The 18686-nt window shown below is 42.2% G+C and overlaps 1 protein-coding gene across 4 annotated transcripts in view; it reads right to left on the reverse strand.

The window, feature by feature from the left end:
• SKIC3 (SKI3 subunit of superkiller complex) overlaps window positions 1–17507 on the reverse strand; it is a 44153-nt gene extending 26646 nt beyond the window's left edge. The window contains exons 1-19 of one of the 4 annotated variants that reach the window (XM_080972249.1): window positions 17394–17507; window positions 15865–15959; window positions 15158–15301; window positions 14525–14616; window positions 13209–13284; window positions 12120–12260; window positions 10502–10600; window positions 10285–10393; window positions 9206–9346; window positions 8571–8672; window positions 7636–7775; window positions 7182–7268; window positions 6980–7083; window positions 6784–6910; window positions 4878–5057; window positions 4254–4378; window positions 3034–3287; window positions 1281–1383; window positions 422–598 (exon numbers count right to left, since the gene is read on the reverse strand). In XM_080972249.1, the coding sequence (XP_080828375.1) occupies window positions 422–598; window positions 1281–1383; window positions 3034–3287; window positions 4254–4378; window positions 4878–5057; window positions 6784–6910; window positions 6980–7083; window positions 7182–7268; window positions 7636–7775; window positions 8571–8672; window positions 9206–9346; window positions 10285–10393; window positions 10502–10600; window positions 12120–12260; window positions 13209–13284; window positions 14525–14616; window positions 15158–15301; window positions 15865–15954 (2291 nt within the window). In that variant the 5' untranslated portion in view covers window positions 15955–15959; window positions 17394–17507. Of the gene's footprint in view, window positions 1–421; window positions 599–1280; window positions 1384–3033; window positions 3288–4253; window positions 4379–4877; window positions 5058–6783; window positions 6911–6979; window positions 7084–7181; window positions 7269–7635; window positions 7776–8570; window positions 8673–9205; window positions 9347–10284; window positions 10394–10501; window positions 10601–12119; window positions 12261–13208; window positions 13285–14524; window positions 14617–15157; window positions 15302–15864; window positions 15960–16097; window positions 16118–16911; window positions 17219–17393 lie in introns of those variants that run through there. The other 3 variants (XM_080972251.1, XM_080972250.1, XM_080972252.1) reach the window with 3 other exon arrangements.
• Window positions 17508–18686: the final 1179 nt, after the last annotated feature.

The following is an 18686-nucleotide window of genomic DNA, read 5'->3' on the forward strand; positions in this document are numbered from 1 at the left end:
ATCTAACATTTGGGGGTTCCACACAGTAGCTATGCAGGCTGCTGGCTCACATCTGTATGTCCACATTCAGTCTTTCTACCCTTTGCTCTCATACCTGTTAAGCATGGAGGTCTTTGCCCCTTTTTTTGATGTAAGGTATACTGATTGCTAGATGTGAAAATATGTCTGAAGTATGGTGGGGATCAGAGCAATGGCTGCCGCCCAAAGTCACTGAAATTTCCTCAAAGCACGGGAAAGCAATATTAAGCACTTCCAGGAGAAGTTGGGGGGGGGGGGGGTTAGTTTCAAAACAGCAGTCTATTAATTTCTCCTCCTCAGTTCTGACATTATAGTTCTCTGGTCTGTGCTAGCAAAGCAGTTCAGGTGAAGGCATCCAGACATATAGGCCGTAGAATATTTTATAACACACACTATACATTACCTTCCTCCCAGACTGAGCAGGTCACTTTTCTTTAGCACACATTTGTCTGTGTTCTGACCAATAAGGAATCCTAAAACTTTCACATTCACTTTGGATGGCGAAATGACAGAAACACTGCTACAGGCATCTCCAAGCAGTTTCCAAAGGCAGGATACTTCAGGACGATGCTTTGCTGCTCTGAAAGGGGGAAGAAACATCAGAAAAGTAGAGTCCATCTAATTTACCTGCTACCTTTTACAAAAGATAAAGCTAAAATCTTCTCAGCTGACTAAAAAGCATTCTCCTTACACGCCTATAAACACCCCAAGTATCAACTTGTGAAGAAAAACCAATGGTGCTGGATTTCTTCTATATGCCTCAACGCACTCTACAATTAATTCTTAACATCCAGTTACTGAGTTAGAGAATGAGGTGCATTCAACTCTTTCTGGATTTCTGCCCATCTTTCTGATCCCAAAATTTATGGAAGTTCCAATGAACACATGGGCTTCATCATTCCGCATCAATGCTGGGAACTTCTTTCAAAACAGGCATGAGGATGCATTTTACCTCCAATGCTGAAACAAATAGGAAATGGTTTGTATATTCAGACATGGCCAAACTTGGCCCTCCAACTGTTTTGGGACTACAACTCCCATCATCCCTAGCTAACAGGACCAGTGGTTAGGGTTGATGGGAATTGTAGTCCCAAAACAGCTGGAGGGCCAAGTTTGGCCATGCCCGGATATAGTGGCCTTTATAATTTATAAGATTCAGCTCTCGTTTGTGTGTTTGCTACTACTTTACCGTTTAAAATTGATGTTTGTTGAACTAAGACAACCCTTAAGCTGCTAATGGAGATTAATATATGAACACTAACCTTGCTAAAAAGCCAAGAGATTGTTCTATGTAGTCCAGGGCTTTCCCATCCAGGTAATCAGCGAGGGCAGTCTTGGCCATCATGAGATAACACTCTCCCAGACCTGAATAGAACTAATACCCTGTTAATGTGCGGTAAAACTGCAAGAAGGATGAACTAAGCTCCTAGGTCTCATACAATGGCCGATGCTAGAAAACCATTTGATGGACACTATGCATATTTAGCATAATTTTAAAATCCCTAGATGCACATTACCAGAAATACAACAATAAGATAAGAATGATGAGGATATTAGTATCACATATACATGCAAGTTATTTCCAAATAAGTGAATACAAGGAACCAAGGGGTGAGAGATATCTTTACCTCCTTCCTCATTCAAGATGTAGAATGATGGAAGAATTAAGCAAGTGAATGAATTCTTCTCTTGATTTTTGTTAGAATACATAGAAGAAAGTACTTCTGCTAGCTATTTGTTAATCTCCCACATATTTAAGGTATGTCAGAGGTTAACAATGCATAGCTCCAAAATAGGCAGATTTCTACAAAACACTCTTTCCTCATGTCTCAATAACAGACTACCACTTTCTCTCACTTCTAAATTAGCTATACAGTGGTGCCTCGCAAGACGAAATTAATTCGTTCCGCAAGTTTTTTCTTCTTGCGAGTTTTTCGTCTTGCGAAGCACGGTTTCCCATAGGAATGCATTGAAAATCAATTAATGCGTTCCTAGGGAAACCGCTTGCCAGGCTGGCGGTGCGGAGAAGGGCTTTTCTCCCCACCGCAAGCCTTCAGGACAGGTACGGGAACAGAGGGGAAGGCGCGCAGCGCTTTCCCTCTGTTCCCGGGGCTTGCGTGGGAGGAGGGTTTTTCCTCCCCACCGCCAACATTCAGAACAGCATTCTGAATGTTGGCGGTGGGAAGGAAAACCCTCCTCCCACCCCAAGTCTTCAGGAAAGCCATCCGAAGCTGGGCGGCGGGAGAAGGTGTCCCCGCCCCCCCCGCCCGGCATCGGAGCTTCGTTCCGATGCCGGGCGGCGGGAGGAGGCGTGTCCCCCCCCGCCCGGCATCGGAGCTTCGTTCCGATGCCGGGCGGCGGGAGGAGGCGTTCCCCCCCCCCGCCCGGCATCGGAGCTTCGTTCCGATGCCGGGCGGCGGGAGGAGGCGTTCCCCCCCCCCGCCCGGCATCGGAGATTCGTTCCGATGCCGGGCGGCGGGAGGAGGCGTTCCCCCCCCGCCCGGCATCGGAGATTCATTCCGATGCCGGGCGGCGGGAGGAGGCGTTCCCCCCCCCGCCCGGCATCGGAGATTCGTTCCGAAGCCGGGCGGCGGGAGGAGGTCCGAGGACAGTGGGGAAGACGCGCTGCGCTTCCCCGCTGTCCCGGAGATTTCCCTATGGGCTGTCGTCTTGCGAAGCAAGCCCATAGGGAAATTCGTTTTGCGAAGCGCCTCCAAAACGGAAAACCCTTTCGTCTAGCGGGTTTTCCGTCTTGCGAGGCGTTCGTCTTGCGGGGTACCACTGTACTGACTTCCAATCACCTATACCTGTGCTGGGCCGCTTGTGACCCTCCCAGGTATTGTTGAACTCCAGTTCCCATCAGCTCCAGCCAGCATGGGGAACAGTCAGGAATTATGGGAACTGTAGTCCAACAATATCTGGAGGGTCAGTGGTTCCCCACCAACCTAACTCTGTAGGCGTAGTGAATATATAGTGTATATCTTTGTACCCAACAAAAAAACAAAACATGAATACCTTTCAGCGCAGGGACATAGTCCTTTGATTTCGTCAAGATGTGCTGATATTCTGCAATAGCATCTTTATATTTTCCTAGAATCTGTTCAATTGCTGCCGCCTTATAGATGCTATATATAGACTTGGGGTTCAGTTCTCTGGCCTTCCTGAAAGACTTCAGCGCAGTTGTGTAGCCGCCTCTGCTCAGATAGGCCTCGCCTAGAGATTCCCAGCAGTGGGGATCCTTTGGATCTGCTCGCAGAGCTGCCTGCAAACTGGGCACATTGGAATAGTAGTTTATATTCAGAAGTGTTCTGGCTGCTTTTGTTAAATCCTCCATCACAGCCCCAAGTAAAACAAAACAGGCTACTATTGGGGGCTACCAATTTGAAACAGAATTTACACTAGTTTTGTTTTTAGTTTTTAAGATGTACCAATGGTTAATTTTAGGGGAAACCACCAGTCTTCACAAAAGCAGTGCATTCAGTTCACTGGGACTCATGCAAGAATGCTATGGAAGCTGCCAGGTTCTTCATCATCATTATTACATATAATAGTCACTTGTTACCTAAAAAGTCTCCAAGTAACTTACGCTTTTGAAAAACCAAGTTTGGATGGCCATGTCCAATTTCTGTACAAAGGTAGAATCCTGCACCCTGCATTCGCAGAGTATAGCAAGGCTGCCTAGGAGCTCCATGACAACCCAACCCCACCTTCAGCCTCCAAAGTTGTCACAATTTGCAGAGGCCATTCAATTATACCAGAGGATTTATTTTATTTTTTATTTTTTGCATGTTATCCTTCCATCCTCAAGGTTCCTGAGTTCATGCTGCTGCTGCTGCTGCTGCTGCAGGTTGAGGCTGTGGCTGGCAATGAGCTCGCAAGAAGATGCTGTTGGTCAGATGCAGGAAGCTGCTACTGAATGACCCTGTCAAGCTGCAACATACTTGGATTAGCAGCAGCATCCCACGCACAGAGGCACTGCTTAGGGAGAGGTTAGGGGTGTTCATACAGCCCAGTGTGAGCCTTTTATAACTAAAAAGTGCAGTATTGCACCTCAAATGTTTTGCATAGACAGAATAAAAGGCAGGTTGTTTGTAACTGTTACTGAAAATCAGCAGCAAGCAGTCAAATTCATAGAGGACTTGCCGTTTTTTAAAAAAAAATGTATATGTGCATTATCAGACCATCTGTTTATATTGCCTTTTGCAGAAGACATTGAAATGCAATTATTCTCTTACTCTGCCACTGCTTGTGAATGTTGACCGGCTCTTAAGTAGTGAAGTCCACGACGAAGCCAGGCCCATTTTGCTCTCCCAGCACTTGCTCGTTCTGTTACCTCCGTCAAGATGGCAAGGGCAGTTTGCTAATGTACAAATATAAGGTTATGAATAGTTTATTATGTGTGCATATGCAATTACAAAGAACAGACAAAAGTGTAAGCACATTTCAGCTTAAGTATGAGTCTCTGAAGCAGTTTCTCAGCATTCCTACTACTGTAACAGAATCAAGCAAACACACAGAAGCTTTTTGAACTATATCCAGATGGGTAGCAGTGTTTGTTCTTTTTGTTACGGTGTTGAGTTGGGGCATCTTAAAGATAAGCTTCAGCCGCATAAAGTGTAATTCTCAGCTGTAGGTATTTGTTCACATGTAGGGACTGTAAGCAGTGAGGTCAGAAGGAAATGGAAGACATTCAAACAGTGACAATTTAATTAGAGCAAGAATGTATGCAAAATAAGGTAAAGCGACCCTCTGCAACATCAGTGATAGGTGATAAAACATTCAAGAAGAGAAAATGTTTATGAAATGTTTGCATTTTAAAGGTATTCTGATCATTAAAATGCTCCAACTTAATACAGTACCAAGTCTCCAAGCTCGGTGCTTAAGTCCACTACCGCTGCTCCAGCTTCTCCATCCGTTTTATCTTTTTCAAAAGCCTTTTTATAGCAGCCAAGTGCTCTGTTTTTATCTCCAGCTATATCCCTGTAGTATTGACCTAAGTAGTGGAAAGCACTTCCCAGGTAATTGTCCAGTTTTGCTGCCTGTGAAGAAAAATAACAACACAGTACATTTCAATCCATCGTTTTCATACGCAGGCACGAGGCTTTTCAGCTGAGGAAACAAAAAATTACAAAAAGGACACCAAAAGAGCACCTTCTCTCATAATATCCTGTCCACACTTTAAAATAATATTTGGCAGCTTTCTCTGGGTGCCCCCACTATCAAGAGCAAGATGGGTGGTGAATGGGAAAAGGCCATCTCCGTTGTAGATTCCAGACCTGCAATGTCCTCCTCCCTTCTATCAACCTTCAGCTGCAGATGAAGTATTTTTTTTTTATTTACCAGACCTTTTAAAAATGTGGTTGAGCGTTTAGGTTTTATTATGCTGCTGTGATTTAATGAGTTGGTGTGTTTTTTTACTAACCTACTAGCTTTGTACACCACTGTTTTACTGATATGTTTTATTGTTGTTGTTAATGTTTCTAAAGTTGGAGGCTCCCTTGGAGTGGCAAGCTCATAATCTTTTAAATAAAATACATTAATGAAGGGAAGGAAGGAAGAAAAGCAAGGAAATAATGAAATTTCAATCTCTCTCTTAAAATCACTAAGAATCTGTGTTTTCTGTGGAGCCATTAACTTAACACTGTCCTCAGTATTAATCCAAAACATAAACTACATTTTATAATATAGTATAACACTCTCTCTCTCTCTATATATATATATATTCCCCCCCCCCTTTGCTACTTTTGGTTCTCTTGTCCACATCACAATATTTCCCGTATTGGCCCGAACAGTGCTTTTTTTTCTAAAAAAATGTTTAGGGGTACTCTCCTTTTCCTATTCATATTGAAATACTGCCCCTCAATGAGGCCAAACTTAGATTCACAAAATGTTTAGAGGTGTGCGTACCCCCACATACCCACAGGGAAAAAAGCACTGGGCCCAAATATAAGCCACACTTGAATAAACCTTTAAAATTGGAGGAGGGAAAAGAAAAAAAGAAAAAATACCAGAAAATAAGCCACTCCCTTCCTCGCTGCTCCTGACTGCATACTGGGGGGTGGGGGAGCCTCGCTGTGTTGCTAGTGGCCTTTCCCCTTCCTCACTCTCTCTCCCTTCCCGGCCTTGGGGGAGAGGATGGGGGACTACGCACAGGGCGGGCGCCACTTCACCACACTCCTGGCACCGTTTGCCCCACGCTCCTGGCTGCATAAAGTAAGGTCGCAAATATAATACGCACTTTAACTTTTCACAGTTGGAATTTGGGGAAAAGGTGAAGCTTATATTCAGGCCAATGCGGTAAATGGTAAGCTCCTTGGGGCAGAGGCCTCTTTTTGATGTTGTTTTATAACGTGGTAGGCATACCACTGGCACAATGTCAACAATTTTTTCTGAGGCTTAATAAGCAGCATGGAGATTCGTATTCGTTCCCTTCATTTATCACCTCAAGGGGGCTTACAGGAACCATTTTGAAGCAGCTAACTTCCGCACCACTAGCTTTTAATAGGTGTGGCAGGAACAACCTGAAACACATAGGTTGCATTTCTCACAATTCCCTTTCCTTCTCATGATAACCACTGTGTGTTCATCTGGAACATTCCAGAACTGGGAGGAACACATAAGGAGAAAGATTTGGCTCCTTGGTTCCTTCACTCTGCCCTTGATTTTCCCACAGGCTAGTAATCAAGATGCTGACCACTGTTTGGAAGAGGAAAAATCATTATGAAATATGTTCAGCTGTAACCCATTTCCGTCCTCATGGTTTACCTTCAGAAACTGAGTAAGAGCTTTGGATTTATTTTTTCTTGTCTCTTCACTCATAAACCAATAAGTCAGTCCCAGGCAGAAATGGAAGTCGGCTATTTCAGCTTCTTTTTCAATAGCTCTCTGGAAACTAAAAAAAGAATATATATATATATATTTGTTTATTTCAAATTTTCTCCCCCAAATGAGCATGGTTTACCTTGCTTCTGCCTGATGATAGTTCTTTTGCTGATAATGAATCAAGCCTTCAAGGTAGTCAGCTTCCGCTAAGTCTGGGTGGGTCTGTTTAAGCTCCTGTGCAATCTATAGTATAAAAAGTGTTATATTCTACAGTTTCATATGGAGCAATGTCATATTTTTAACAACAGGCTGTATTATGGGGGGAAACGGGACATACTAACCTTCAAAGCTTCATCAACAAGCCCTTTATTGAGGCAGGCCTCTCCTTTAAGAGCTATAAGCTTGGGATCATTGTTTCTATCCAAAACCTAGGAACCAAACGCATGTTTGAAATGTCAGTCTTCAGAAAACTGAAGCTACCTTTTGAGAGAAATACTTATTAAACCAAACCTTATTGAAGTCTAAATAGTAGAATAATATTGCCACTCTGTGAACACAATGATTCCTCTGTCTGTCCGCCCAGAAACAGACAATAGTTTCAGAGTATTCAGTAAAGAGACCAGCTTTCCCCAATCACCGCAACACTATGAAGGGGAGACCTAGACTCAATGAAATTCTCCTTCCTTACAATTATAAAGGCACAAAGGACCCCTCAGCATCTTAAACTGGAAAGCCTAAGGCAGATTTCATTTACCAAAGTTGTTTAAAGAGGGGAGGGAGAAGCTATTCACATACCTGTTCAAGGGAACTTATAGCTTCTTTTGCAGAGTCAACACCTGGGATTTTAATCAAGGCCATGGCTTTGAAGCGATGAGCAAGGTTTCTCTGCTGCTGACTGGAACTAGATTCATTAAGTTGTCCCAATATCTTTAAAGCTGCCAAAGAAAGAATTCTAATTCTATGTTTGACTTAAACTTGTTTTAAAAGACATTGTATTTGCCCGTACAGTTTAACATTGCTCTTTCGATACACCACCCATCAATTATGGATTGTAAAATAAACCACTAGCTTGAGAAGTGGTTGACATCTCAACATATTATCTGTATCCTATGAAGCAATTTCAAGAAAAGGCTATTAAGATCTACCAGTTTGTAACCTATATTTTATTAGCACTATATAAAACATGTGTTCCACCCCCCTCAATTTATAAGCCCACCTTTCATTGAAATGATCCCAGGGTGAATTACAATACAAAACCAGCAATACAGCATGCCCAGTTAGTGTGTTACTATATCTGGGATCATAGAAATCTGAAATAACGTTGACGAAAAAATATTAAATATACTAAACACTGAGGTGTAGTACCAATTTATTGCATCTGCCTGCTACAATAAAATTACAGTGGCAGAGAAGGCTTTTTTTCTGTTATTAGTATCAAGATTGTGGAACCAATCTTCCACAAGAAATCCACCAGATGCAAGAGCCCATTCTTTTTAAACAGACCTTGAAAACCTTTATTAGATTAGCCTTGGACTGCTGAGCATGTTAGTGGAGTGCTGCAATTCCAGCTTACCACTACTGCTTGAAATTGCTGTTCTACTGCCTCTATAGTTATTTGATTGCTTTATTCACTTTTTACTATTATATTGTTGTTGCCTGCCTTTGGGATATTTTATCAAAAGTTGAACTATCTTTTTTCTAAAGAAGTTGTATTTTAGCTCCGCAATTACCTTGATTGCAAGAAAGAACAGCTTCTTTGTATTTATGCATTTTCACTTGTGCCTTTCCTAAGTAACACCATGCTTCCGGACACTGGCTAGTCTGCTGCAAACCTGGCAGGAAAGATTTTGCATGTTTAACATGATTTAAACACATGAGTTCAGATGGCACTTGCAATTACTCGAATTTTAATGCTATTTAACTTTTCAATTCATGAATACCAGACAATAACCATAGCCCCACCCCAGAAGTAACCTGTTCAACTATTATGTTTTGCCTTATGTATATTCGATCTTAGTATCTGATATATTTGAACAACCTCAAACCTACAGCAATATACAAATTAGATTTCATATAGATTGGACATAAATTGTCACTCAGAACTAACTTTGAACTCCTCCTTCCCTCAAAAAGTGTCTAAGGATAATTTACATTCTAGTGTAGAGTCCTAAAGACAGCATAAATGCTGAAAACTGATTGCATATAAGAATATATCGGAGCCCAAACTGGGAGAAAAAAGATAGTTTGGCCAGACTCAATAATGCCTCTCTAAAAAACAAGGATAGCATTTCACTCCAATTCAATCATATTATTCCTATAATATACATTATGTACACACCCATTGTTCTCTTCCCATATCGCTCACCTTCTGTTAGCTTTTTTTCACCTTCATCATACTTTTTTTCTTGGAGAGATTGAATCCCTAATCCAATAAGAGCTGGGCCACTTCTTGGGTCAATATCCAACAGTTTCCGACAACAATTCAGGGCCTCATCAGTGAAACTGCCTAGAATACATGGAGGAATTTCCATTTGGCCACAGTTTAGAAGGTGAGAAGAAAACGAAACTCTCTCTAGTGTTTTCGCTATATTATTTTTCTGGCATCACATACTATTTTCTGAGTTGTCCAAAACAAATACTGAATGCCTTGTGGCATTCAGAAGCATTGCAGCCTCCAACTGCAATGGCTGAGCATAGCCATCGTGGCTAGTGGCCATTGATAGTAAAAGCAAGCTGTTTTAACTTAAAAATGCTTACCTTAGCAGTTCTTACTGTTTTGATAAGGCTTAGGGCAAGCCTTTTGTTCTATGTTTGCTACATTGCTTGTTAAATTGTTACTTGCCCAGAGCTTTAAGAATGGGGCAGAATGTAAATCTGGATATAAATAAAAACCAGCTTTCAGTACCGCACTTTCAACCAGTCTTGGGACACGTGATGGTACATAATGGAAAAGAAAGGAAGCAATAGCATATATGGCACACACATAGAGGCCAAAGGATTTGAAAGCTTTCGAGGTCAATAATGCTGCCATTAACGGTAATCAGAGCAATACAGGAAAAGGAGATTATTTCAAGACCACTAAGGCAGCTTTATTTCTATGCCCACCAGAATTGTTTTCATTTATTTAAAATACTTATTAGCTGTTCTTCAGCTAAAGCTCTTGGAACAGCATACAGAAAGCAGGTAAACAAAGTGCAAGAGACGGGGAGGGGCAGATGCAACATTTGTCTTAATGAGTCGCTGAATTCCACCAACAAATTTAAGTTTTTTATTTTAGCTCCCCCTCCCTTTTAGAACCTCTTCTGTGACAAACTCAAATCTCCCAGATAATCTCAGAGCAACTCAGATGTATGAAAAAAGTACAGAAAGGCAGCAGATACAGTGGTCAAATAAAATAAAGTACTGTAGTAAAGAAAAAAAGAAAATAAATAAACCAAAAACTACCTGATTGAATGAATCGCAAGCAAAGAACTTCCAGAGGATAACTCGCAGCAGGATACAAAATCATCATATCTTCACAGGCCTTCTTCAGTCTGAAATCCTCATGAGGAAACTTATTTCAGGAGGAGAGAAGCAATTAGCAATGTAGGCAGTTGTCTGTAGATAGCTGTCAATTTCAAAGTAGGATGTTTTACCTTACAGCAAAATAAATAATTCTTACTTTTGACAAACAATGAATGAACTCTCTATAAGTCTTTTGATGCTCTTCACTTGGAATTGGGTCTGAGGAATTCACAGCCTCTTCAAATGCATTGAGGAGCTGAAAAACAAATAGTATAGACACTGCAATATGGAACAACAAAGCCCAAAATGCAGCAAGCTTTTAACAAGTGATGGTGTGATCTCTGGATAATTAATGCACCTCAAGTTTGAAAAGATTCAGTTCTCCTACTGTGCCAGCAAATACTTTTCTACACAAAATCAGAGCCAAGCTATCATTACACATAATTGTGTGGTTCTTTCTGGTGATTTTTTTAACGAAGAGTATCCATTGGGGCTCAGAGGGAGGAACTTGTTAGCCATTTGTCAACATTGATCCACACCTTCCACAAAGTGCTTTCCCACCCACAGTGGGAGGGGGAAATAGATAAGACTTCATCTTTTCTCCACATCCATGAATGGTAACACAGAGTGAATAAATAGCTAGCATCATAAGAGCTGGGCATTCCCTCTTCCCTTCAAGACAGTCTGCTCACACTGGTGCTCTGATCTCAACTTTTATTTTCCTTATTTTAAAAATAAAAATCAACAACTGTCACACAGTTCATAGTTACACACAGTAGGCGCAATGGTTTGGTCCTAAGATTGCCAAACTAATATGGTAAAATTGTGAATACTGTGTATTGCTACCAAAATTGCTATTTTGCCTTTTTCTGTCCAACATGCAGCATGGCTTATTTTCCCATACTACAATTTCCAGTGCCAGGAGCATGCCTGAAGTTCATTTTAATCACCAGAATGAATAAAAGACGGACAGGCAAATAGAAAGGATCTCACTGTGATCCTGTTTGACTTTGGGTGAAGTAGCCAAAACATTTCCTGCCTTCAACCACAAGGTGGAGCTGGTGACATTCAAGACTAGTGGGAGAAACGGGATAGAAACATTTGTTCTCTCTATGTTCATCCTACGCGTCATACATATTTTCAAGATTTTAAAAACAATTGTAAAATTGCTCTTGGGGTGTAAGCTAGAAAGTCTCCATGACATCACAAGCATTGGTCAATTGGCACTATCCACAGCAAGATTGTCTGTCGATTTACAGAATGGTGGGTTTTTTTCAGAACTATGACTCTATACAAACCGCTTCATCTAGATAGTTTGATTCAAGAACAGAACAGAAGCAAATAATGTACCACGTTAAGGGGAAGATGCAGGAAGGACCAATTTAGTGAAATAATTCAGCTTGAGCAAGTAAGCCAAAGCACATGAAGCAGGGATTGAAAAAAATTACCCCAATGCCCTAATGTAGTTATGTGTTATAAGCAGGACTACTGCTTATACTTGCGCACTGCCAAATACTATTTCTACCCTAATAGGTTTTGTGATTTACAGCCTCCAGTTTGTATAAACCAAGAGCTGAGCATATGCCATTTAGTCATAGCCTCAAGCAGGCAGTCCTCAGAAAATCACTGTATCACTTCCCATCTGTAAGATGGAAATTCGGAATTATTTCTTCCAAGCTGTTCTAAGAATCAGTTACAATTGTTATGCTGAATTTTATATAGATTTATTGTTTGAAAAACAATAAATATAGCCAAATCAGGGGACGAACCCTTACCAATTGCTGTGTCTCATTATCCTGGAGATGTGTGCCTTCTTCCAGTAACTGGACCAACCTCTTCCATAACTGATGAAGCTCAGCTTTTTCTGCACCTTCTTCCTGTCGTATTTTTATTAGCTTCTGCCACGTCCGAGCCACCTGTCAAAAGAAAACCAGTCAAGCCTCAATATCTTCTCAAATCTGAGACATTTATCGCCTTTGAATACTGGAGCACTGGAAGACATTTCCCAATTCCAGAGATCAAGGCGTATGCCTTTTAACGTAAATGAGAAGTCAGAAGCAATAAAGTGTCAGTGTTCTGAGATGATTTTGCAGTCTTCTTGCTTACTGCTGCCTACCAAGTCACACAGCTATACAGATTATTTTAGTGGTATGGTGTGGGCAGTATCTCTCATGACATTTCAAATACCTTGATACAGGTTGCTTCCACACTAATGTTTTCCACATCGTGTGCTTGATTGATTGATTGATTGATTGATTGATTGACTGATTGACTGATGGTAATAAAATGCAATCGCAGCAGCAGCCTTGCCTAGTATGAACAGCAAAGCACTATTGGGGCTTTTATGGGCTCCTCACTTCCTTTTCCCATTTAAACATAGGCATAAGAATATTTGACTGCACCTTGCTTTCATTTTATATTGGGTGGTGGAAAAGTGATGAATTAGCCTACTAGCTGCCCCTCAAACAAACTTTAGATTTGGGGCAATGAAGTGTTTGATTTCACAAAAAGGGACGCTTTAGTCGCCGGCTTCCTCTCATGGTTGTTCTTTTTTAAAAAGAGAGAGAGAGAGCGCAAAATATTGCTATTCCATTATTTAAAAATGGGAGAGAGAGAAGAAAAAAGTAATTAAAGTCCTCCCGCAGGCTTGTGGAAACAGAAGTTGACTCTGAGGCAATGTAATGGACAAAAAAAAGGTATTTCATCTGAAAGCAACAGGGTGCAAGCACAGCCAAGACTGGTGAAGTCATAAAGCTAGTAAATATTTCTGCAAAGGAAAATTTGGTGGTTTTTTTTTTGGCAAAACAAACATTGATTACTAACATTGATAACAATAAGTTACAACGAACATGACAGTGACTAACCTGAAGGTATTTTCTCTCTCGCTGATACAGCTCCACAAGCTTTCTACATACTTCACACCATTTCTGTTTATCAGTGCTGGGGGAGAAAGACAAAATGTCTACAATATAAGGGTGCAATCCTATTGTACCTGGAAAGGCGGTGTCAGGAGACATAAGATTTGTAGACCTGCAGCTGGAGCAGGAAATCCACCCTTTGTTGCACTGGCTGTCCCTCTTTCTATATCAGTCCTCTGAGAGCACTAGGAGGGGGAAAGGAATGTGTTGGGGTTGGATGGGGGATGGGGTTTGAATCTGCCAGCCCTGGAACTGCCTACTACTTTCCCCTCCAGACTTTTCCCCCTTTAAACCCTGGCTGGGGTGAACCGCATAGGGCTCAAAATTTTGACTTCTACTGCCACGTATTTTTCCTCCCCATCCTTCTTATATGTCTTTGCCTGTTAAGGAAATCCTCAGTTAACATACTTTTTCAATTTAAAATATTTGTTTAACAATCTGCTCTTTTGTACTTCTTTCTTTTTCAATTGTGGCTTTTTCCACTCCATCTTCAACCTGTGAACCTTGCTTCCTGCAGTCCTCTCTCCTCTCTTATGCCATCCTGCAGTCTCCTTTCCCCTTTCCCCTAGGTACTGGGGACCTTCCCCTTTGCTCTTCCTGCCAACCCCTGGTGGTCTTGGCACAGGCTCCCATCCTTTGGCCCCTGCTTCCCCACCACTTCATTTTAGGGCTACCTGCTTCCTGCTTTAGGGCTACCCCACTTCTATTTGTCTTCTGCCTTCTCCTTCTCCATCTCCTTCCCGTCAGTCCTACACATTGAGAAATGTGTTTCTAATTAAGTTTTTGGAGCAGACAAAAGCTTGATCTACTAGCAGAAGCTATCACCGTGGCACTGAAGCCTATCTACTTAACACAGCCTTTTTTGTTTTCCTTATTGCATTTTCTAGCAAAAAGAGAAGGATCTCTCCAAGTTCAGGAAAATATAGATGCATGCTAACACTCAAAGCGTTTTATGGGTAAAGTAATAACATGAAACAAATAGTTGAACTAAATTTCACACTATAATGGATTTTACCATTTTGCGTGAACAACTTTTCTATCATGTAGATTAAATGTAAAAAAATTATCAGGGAACAATGATTTATTTTCAGAATGATGGAAGCATTTTACATTCTGCTGGAATACATAAGATAAATTTGACATGGGAATGCTGTGTATACTGTTGTGATAAACATTTCCTCTATAATTAGTATCATAAGATTCCCCTCAAGTAAATGTTTAGCTTATTTTTTCAAAATGCTGTAAAATAGTTGATTTCCTACCTTTCATAGAGTTCTAGAAGTTTCTGATACACATTAACCAAATCTTCTCCGACATCTGCATGGTTTGTTTTTTCATATAAATTTGCTAAGCCCTAGGGGAAAGTGAAGCATATAACTTTTGAAGCAAATTCTTGTTGGGTCACAACTATCATCTCCATATTCATATCCATTCCTGAGATATAACCATGTTACTGTTTAATAGTATTTGAAGCACAGTATTTCAAGGTTCATCAAACTGACTGTGTGAAGATAACACTGCAGAGGCAGTGAGTAATTTGTCTACATTCTCCGCATCATTTATAACTTCTAAGCAAGAAAGACTAGCCTTGTTACATGTAGTCAGGAAGATGCCTAAAAGATAGTCCAATGTACAGTCTCCTAAATTTGAATCTAATGTTGCATACTATTTCAGAATATTTGCATTTTACTCACATACATATATGGAATAGGGAAATGGAACCAGTCATATTAGAACATCAGCTGGGATAGCTCAGTCTGTAGAGCATGAGGCTTTTAATCTCAGGGTTGTGGGTTCAAGTCCCACATTGGGCAAAAGATTCCTGCATTGCAGGGGGTTGGATTAGATGACCCTTGTGGTCCCTTCCAATTCTTCAATTCTATGATTCTACGTACTTGCCATGCTAGCAACTGCCCTGGTTCAAGTTCAGCAGCTTTTCTGTAGGCACCTCGGGCTTGATCGGGTTGTTCTAGCTCCGCAGCTGCCAGACCAATGAATACCCAGGCATTGTAGTTATTCTTCTCCTGTTTCAATACTGCCTGCAAGAACAAGTGAAAAAACACTGAAACACTTAGAATAAGCAATATTAATAAATCATTTCAAAGCTGAAGAAGAAAGCTGAAGAAGAACTGATGCATGTTATCATCAAAAGATTCTAAAGCTGCAGAAGGAGCCCAAAGTTAAGTACTTTGCATGTACAAAGTCCCAAGCTCAATCCCAAACATTTGCAGCTCAAAAGATCTCAAGAGCAAAGCTAAAGCAAAAAACCTGTTTAAGACACTAGAGTGCTTCTGCCAACAAAAGAAGGCAGTACTGACCTAAATGAACCAATGGCCTGGGTCAATATAAGGCAACTCTTTGTGCTGATGACATCTATGAGGATGACAAAACATCCAAACCCTCACCAACAGGGCGGAAACAGAAAATGACACCACTGCTGTGCAGCCCAACTTTAGCTTTTAGTTTGGCAGCAGATAAACAAATACAGCAAGGAACACCAAGACGATGAAGAAATACTTTAAAATATCAGAGAGGAGTACTATGAATAGAACATACAATTTCGCATGCCGAAAGCTTAATTGTACATTTGAGTGCTAGTTACCTTGCAGTGTTTCAGTGCTTCTTTGTACTCCTTATTCCTTATAGCATCTCTGGCACTTTTCAATGCTGCTTTCACTTCCTTGTTGGACATGACTACTGGCAAGGTAACGGAAGAAAATTTCAGCAATTATACCAGGCCATATGGAGAATTTTCAAGCGAGTCTTATTTTAATCCCTTCTTTTTCATGGTATTTTTGCTTCTTGACAAAATAAGTGATAATTTATGCCACAAACCTATGATGCAGGGTTTTGCTTTGTTTTGTTTTAGTCCTGCCACTAAATGGACCTCTTCCTACAGGACAAAAATGAGCAATATCATCCAGGTTTATAATTATAGACAATGGTGATTCTAACTCTTCAGGGCCAAATCAGGACATTTTGCTGGCTATAGTGAAGAGATACGCTCCCATTTCACATACAGAAGCTGACTGGATCTTACCTTCAACACTGAACATAGGACAGCATCCTTTACTTAACTTGGGAGAAGAGGCTAGCTCGGGGTGTGGGGCAGGCTACAACCCCACACTGTTCTGACCTGCAACCCCTTGCTGCTCCCCCCCCCCCCGCATGTATAATTTTTTATTAAACTTTCTGTTTTACAATTTAAAATACAGTGCTCATTTTATATCCTTAAGACATCAATGACTTCCCTGATTCTCTTTCCATCGTTCATTTTACATATCATAAATCCTTGCGTATTTTACAAAAACTATACCATTCAGTATTCCATTATTGTATCCATCAAAACTTATTTACACTGTTGAATTTATCTTAATGCCGCCAACATTTTCAGCTGAACACAGTTATTTCCCATATATTCAATAAGCGTTTTCCAATCTTCTTTAAACGTTATGTTCTTCTTGTTCTCTTACTCTATATGTTAAGTCTGCAAGGTGCATATTCTGTCAGCTTAAGTTGTTATTCTTCTTTGGCTGGGACCCCGCTCCTTTTCCATTTTTGGGCTAACAAAACACGGGCTGCAGTAGTAACATACATAACTAACCTTTTCTGACACCTGGGAGCAACCCCTCACTGCTTTATCTAATACCTGCTGCTTGCCCATTCAAAGCTCAGTCGGTTAGAGCCCTAGTGCTGAGAACACGACGGTCGCGGGTTCGATCCCCGTATGGGGTAACTGCATATTCCTGTCTCGCGGGGTGGTGGTGGGGGGTTGGACTAGATGATCCTCAGGGTCCCCTTCCAGCTCCGCAATCCTACGATAAGTTCCTTTTACACGCAATTCAAGCCAGGGCGCAAGACTAAGGTGTTAAAGCCAAAGCTGCGCGCGTTAATGCCCGGATTTACACGAGGAGTTAAACGGGGATTCGTTAAAGCAGGGGCCGCAGCCTCCCGAGCCTGACCCAGCTGCTCTTCTTCCCCTCCGCTTCCCCAGAGGAACCGCAGCCCAGCTCCAGGGAGGGCCGCTGGCCCTTCCCAAAAGCAGGCGCTGACGGCAGGCCCGCCCCGCCGGAGCCTTCGAGGGACCAGGCCTTTCTTCGCCACGAAGCCGCGCGGCGAACAGTCACTCACCGGCTGCTACCGACCCCGGCCACGGCTACCGCCGGCAGCAGACAACCATCAATGCCGCCCCGCGCACGCGCGGAAGGCGCCGCCCCTCCTTAGCCCCGCCCCTCAACCGATGTCGTGGATAGCAAAAGCCCCTCAGAGGCCCGACAGCGCGCCGCTCTCAAACGCCAAGTCGGCCTTCCGCGTGGCAGAAGTAGTCGTATTTCTCATTGGTGTCGCGCAGCAAAGCGCGGTTTTGCCAGCCTCAGCTCCGACCGAGCCCCCGTTCCAACAACGCGCATGCCCTCCAGCGTTTCTCCGATGAAAATAGGGACGTCCTAAGGGGAAAAAAGAGGGGCAGTTCAAACCAGAAACTGGGACAGCTGCTGTTAATCCGGGACTGCCTCAGCAAAATAGGGACACTTGGAAGGTCTGAGCAGTTCCTGTGAAAAAGTCGAATCGAAACACCATAGGGCTTACTCTTGATGGCACGGACGAGAGTGACTTGTCTCTGTTGCTTTATGCCCATAGCTTATTTTCTAATATTTATGTATCGGCTTTCTTACGCCATGAAACACACGTGGTTCTCAGGCGGTCAAGCTGCCAAAGCAATGGCCCTTTGCTTTTAGCAAAGTGGTGAGAGTGGAGTCGCACACGCTTATTTATTTAGTATTGCATTAACACCCCACCTTTCATCCGAGGAGTTCGTGGTGACATATATGTTTCTCCTCTTACACACGCACCATTTTTATCCTCACTGCAACCCTGTGAGGTGGGCTGGGTTGAGAAGGTTATCCAACGAGTTTCATGAGAGAGTGCGGATTTGAACTCTGGTCTTCAGAGTAGTACTAGTAGCCCGCCACTCTGTTAAGCTGCACCACACCAATGGCAATATTCTGATATCACATCTATACCGGCGTGACCAGCAGAGTAGGGCAGCACCTGCAAAGGAGTCCAGCAAAGCCTCAGAGTCTAACCCTGAACAGAACTCAGACGCGGGAGAAGGGCAACCCAAGAGAGTACAATTTCTCACATAATCCCAAATTGCACCAGCAACCAATGTACAGTACACACTGCGATTCTGTGTAGGTCTACTCTACTCGGGAGAAAGTTCCATAGAGTTCAATGAGACTGTTCGGTCATTGCGTGTACCCTGCATAGCAAGGGAAATGCAGCTTGCAAACTGGGTTTTTCGTTTTTATTTAAAGCACTCGATCAGGCCTGAGTTATAAGCAGCATACATTCCTGCCCTCCTTTCTACCATCGTGGAGAAGGGTCATCATGCTGCTATCCAATTCATAGCTGTCGACTTTTTTC

Source organism: Podarcis pityusensis (genome assembly GCF_964106645.2).
Source record: "Podarcis pityusensis genome assembly, chromosome: 11".
In the NCBI taxonomy this organism is placed as follows: Eukaryota; Metazoa; Chordata; class Lepidosauria; order Squamata; family Lacertidae; genus Podarcis; species Podarcis pityusensis.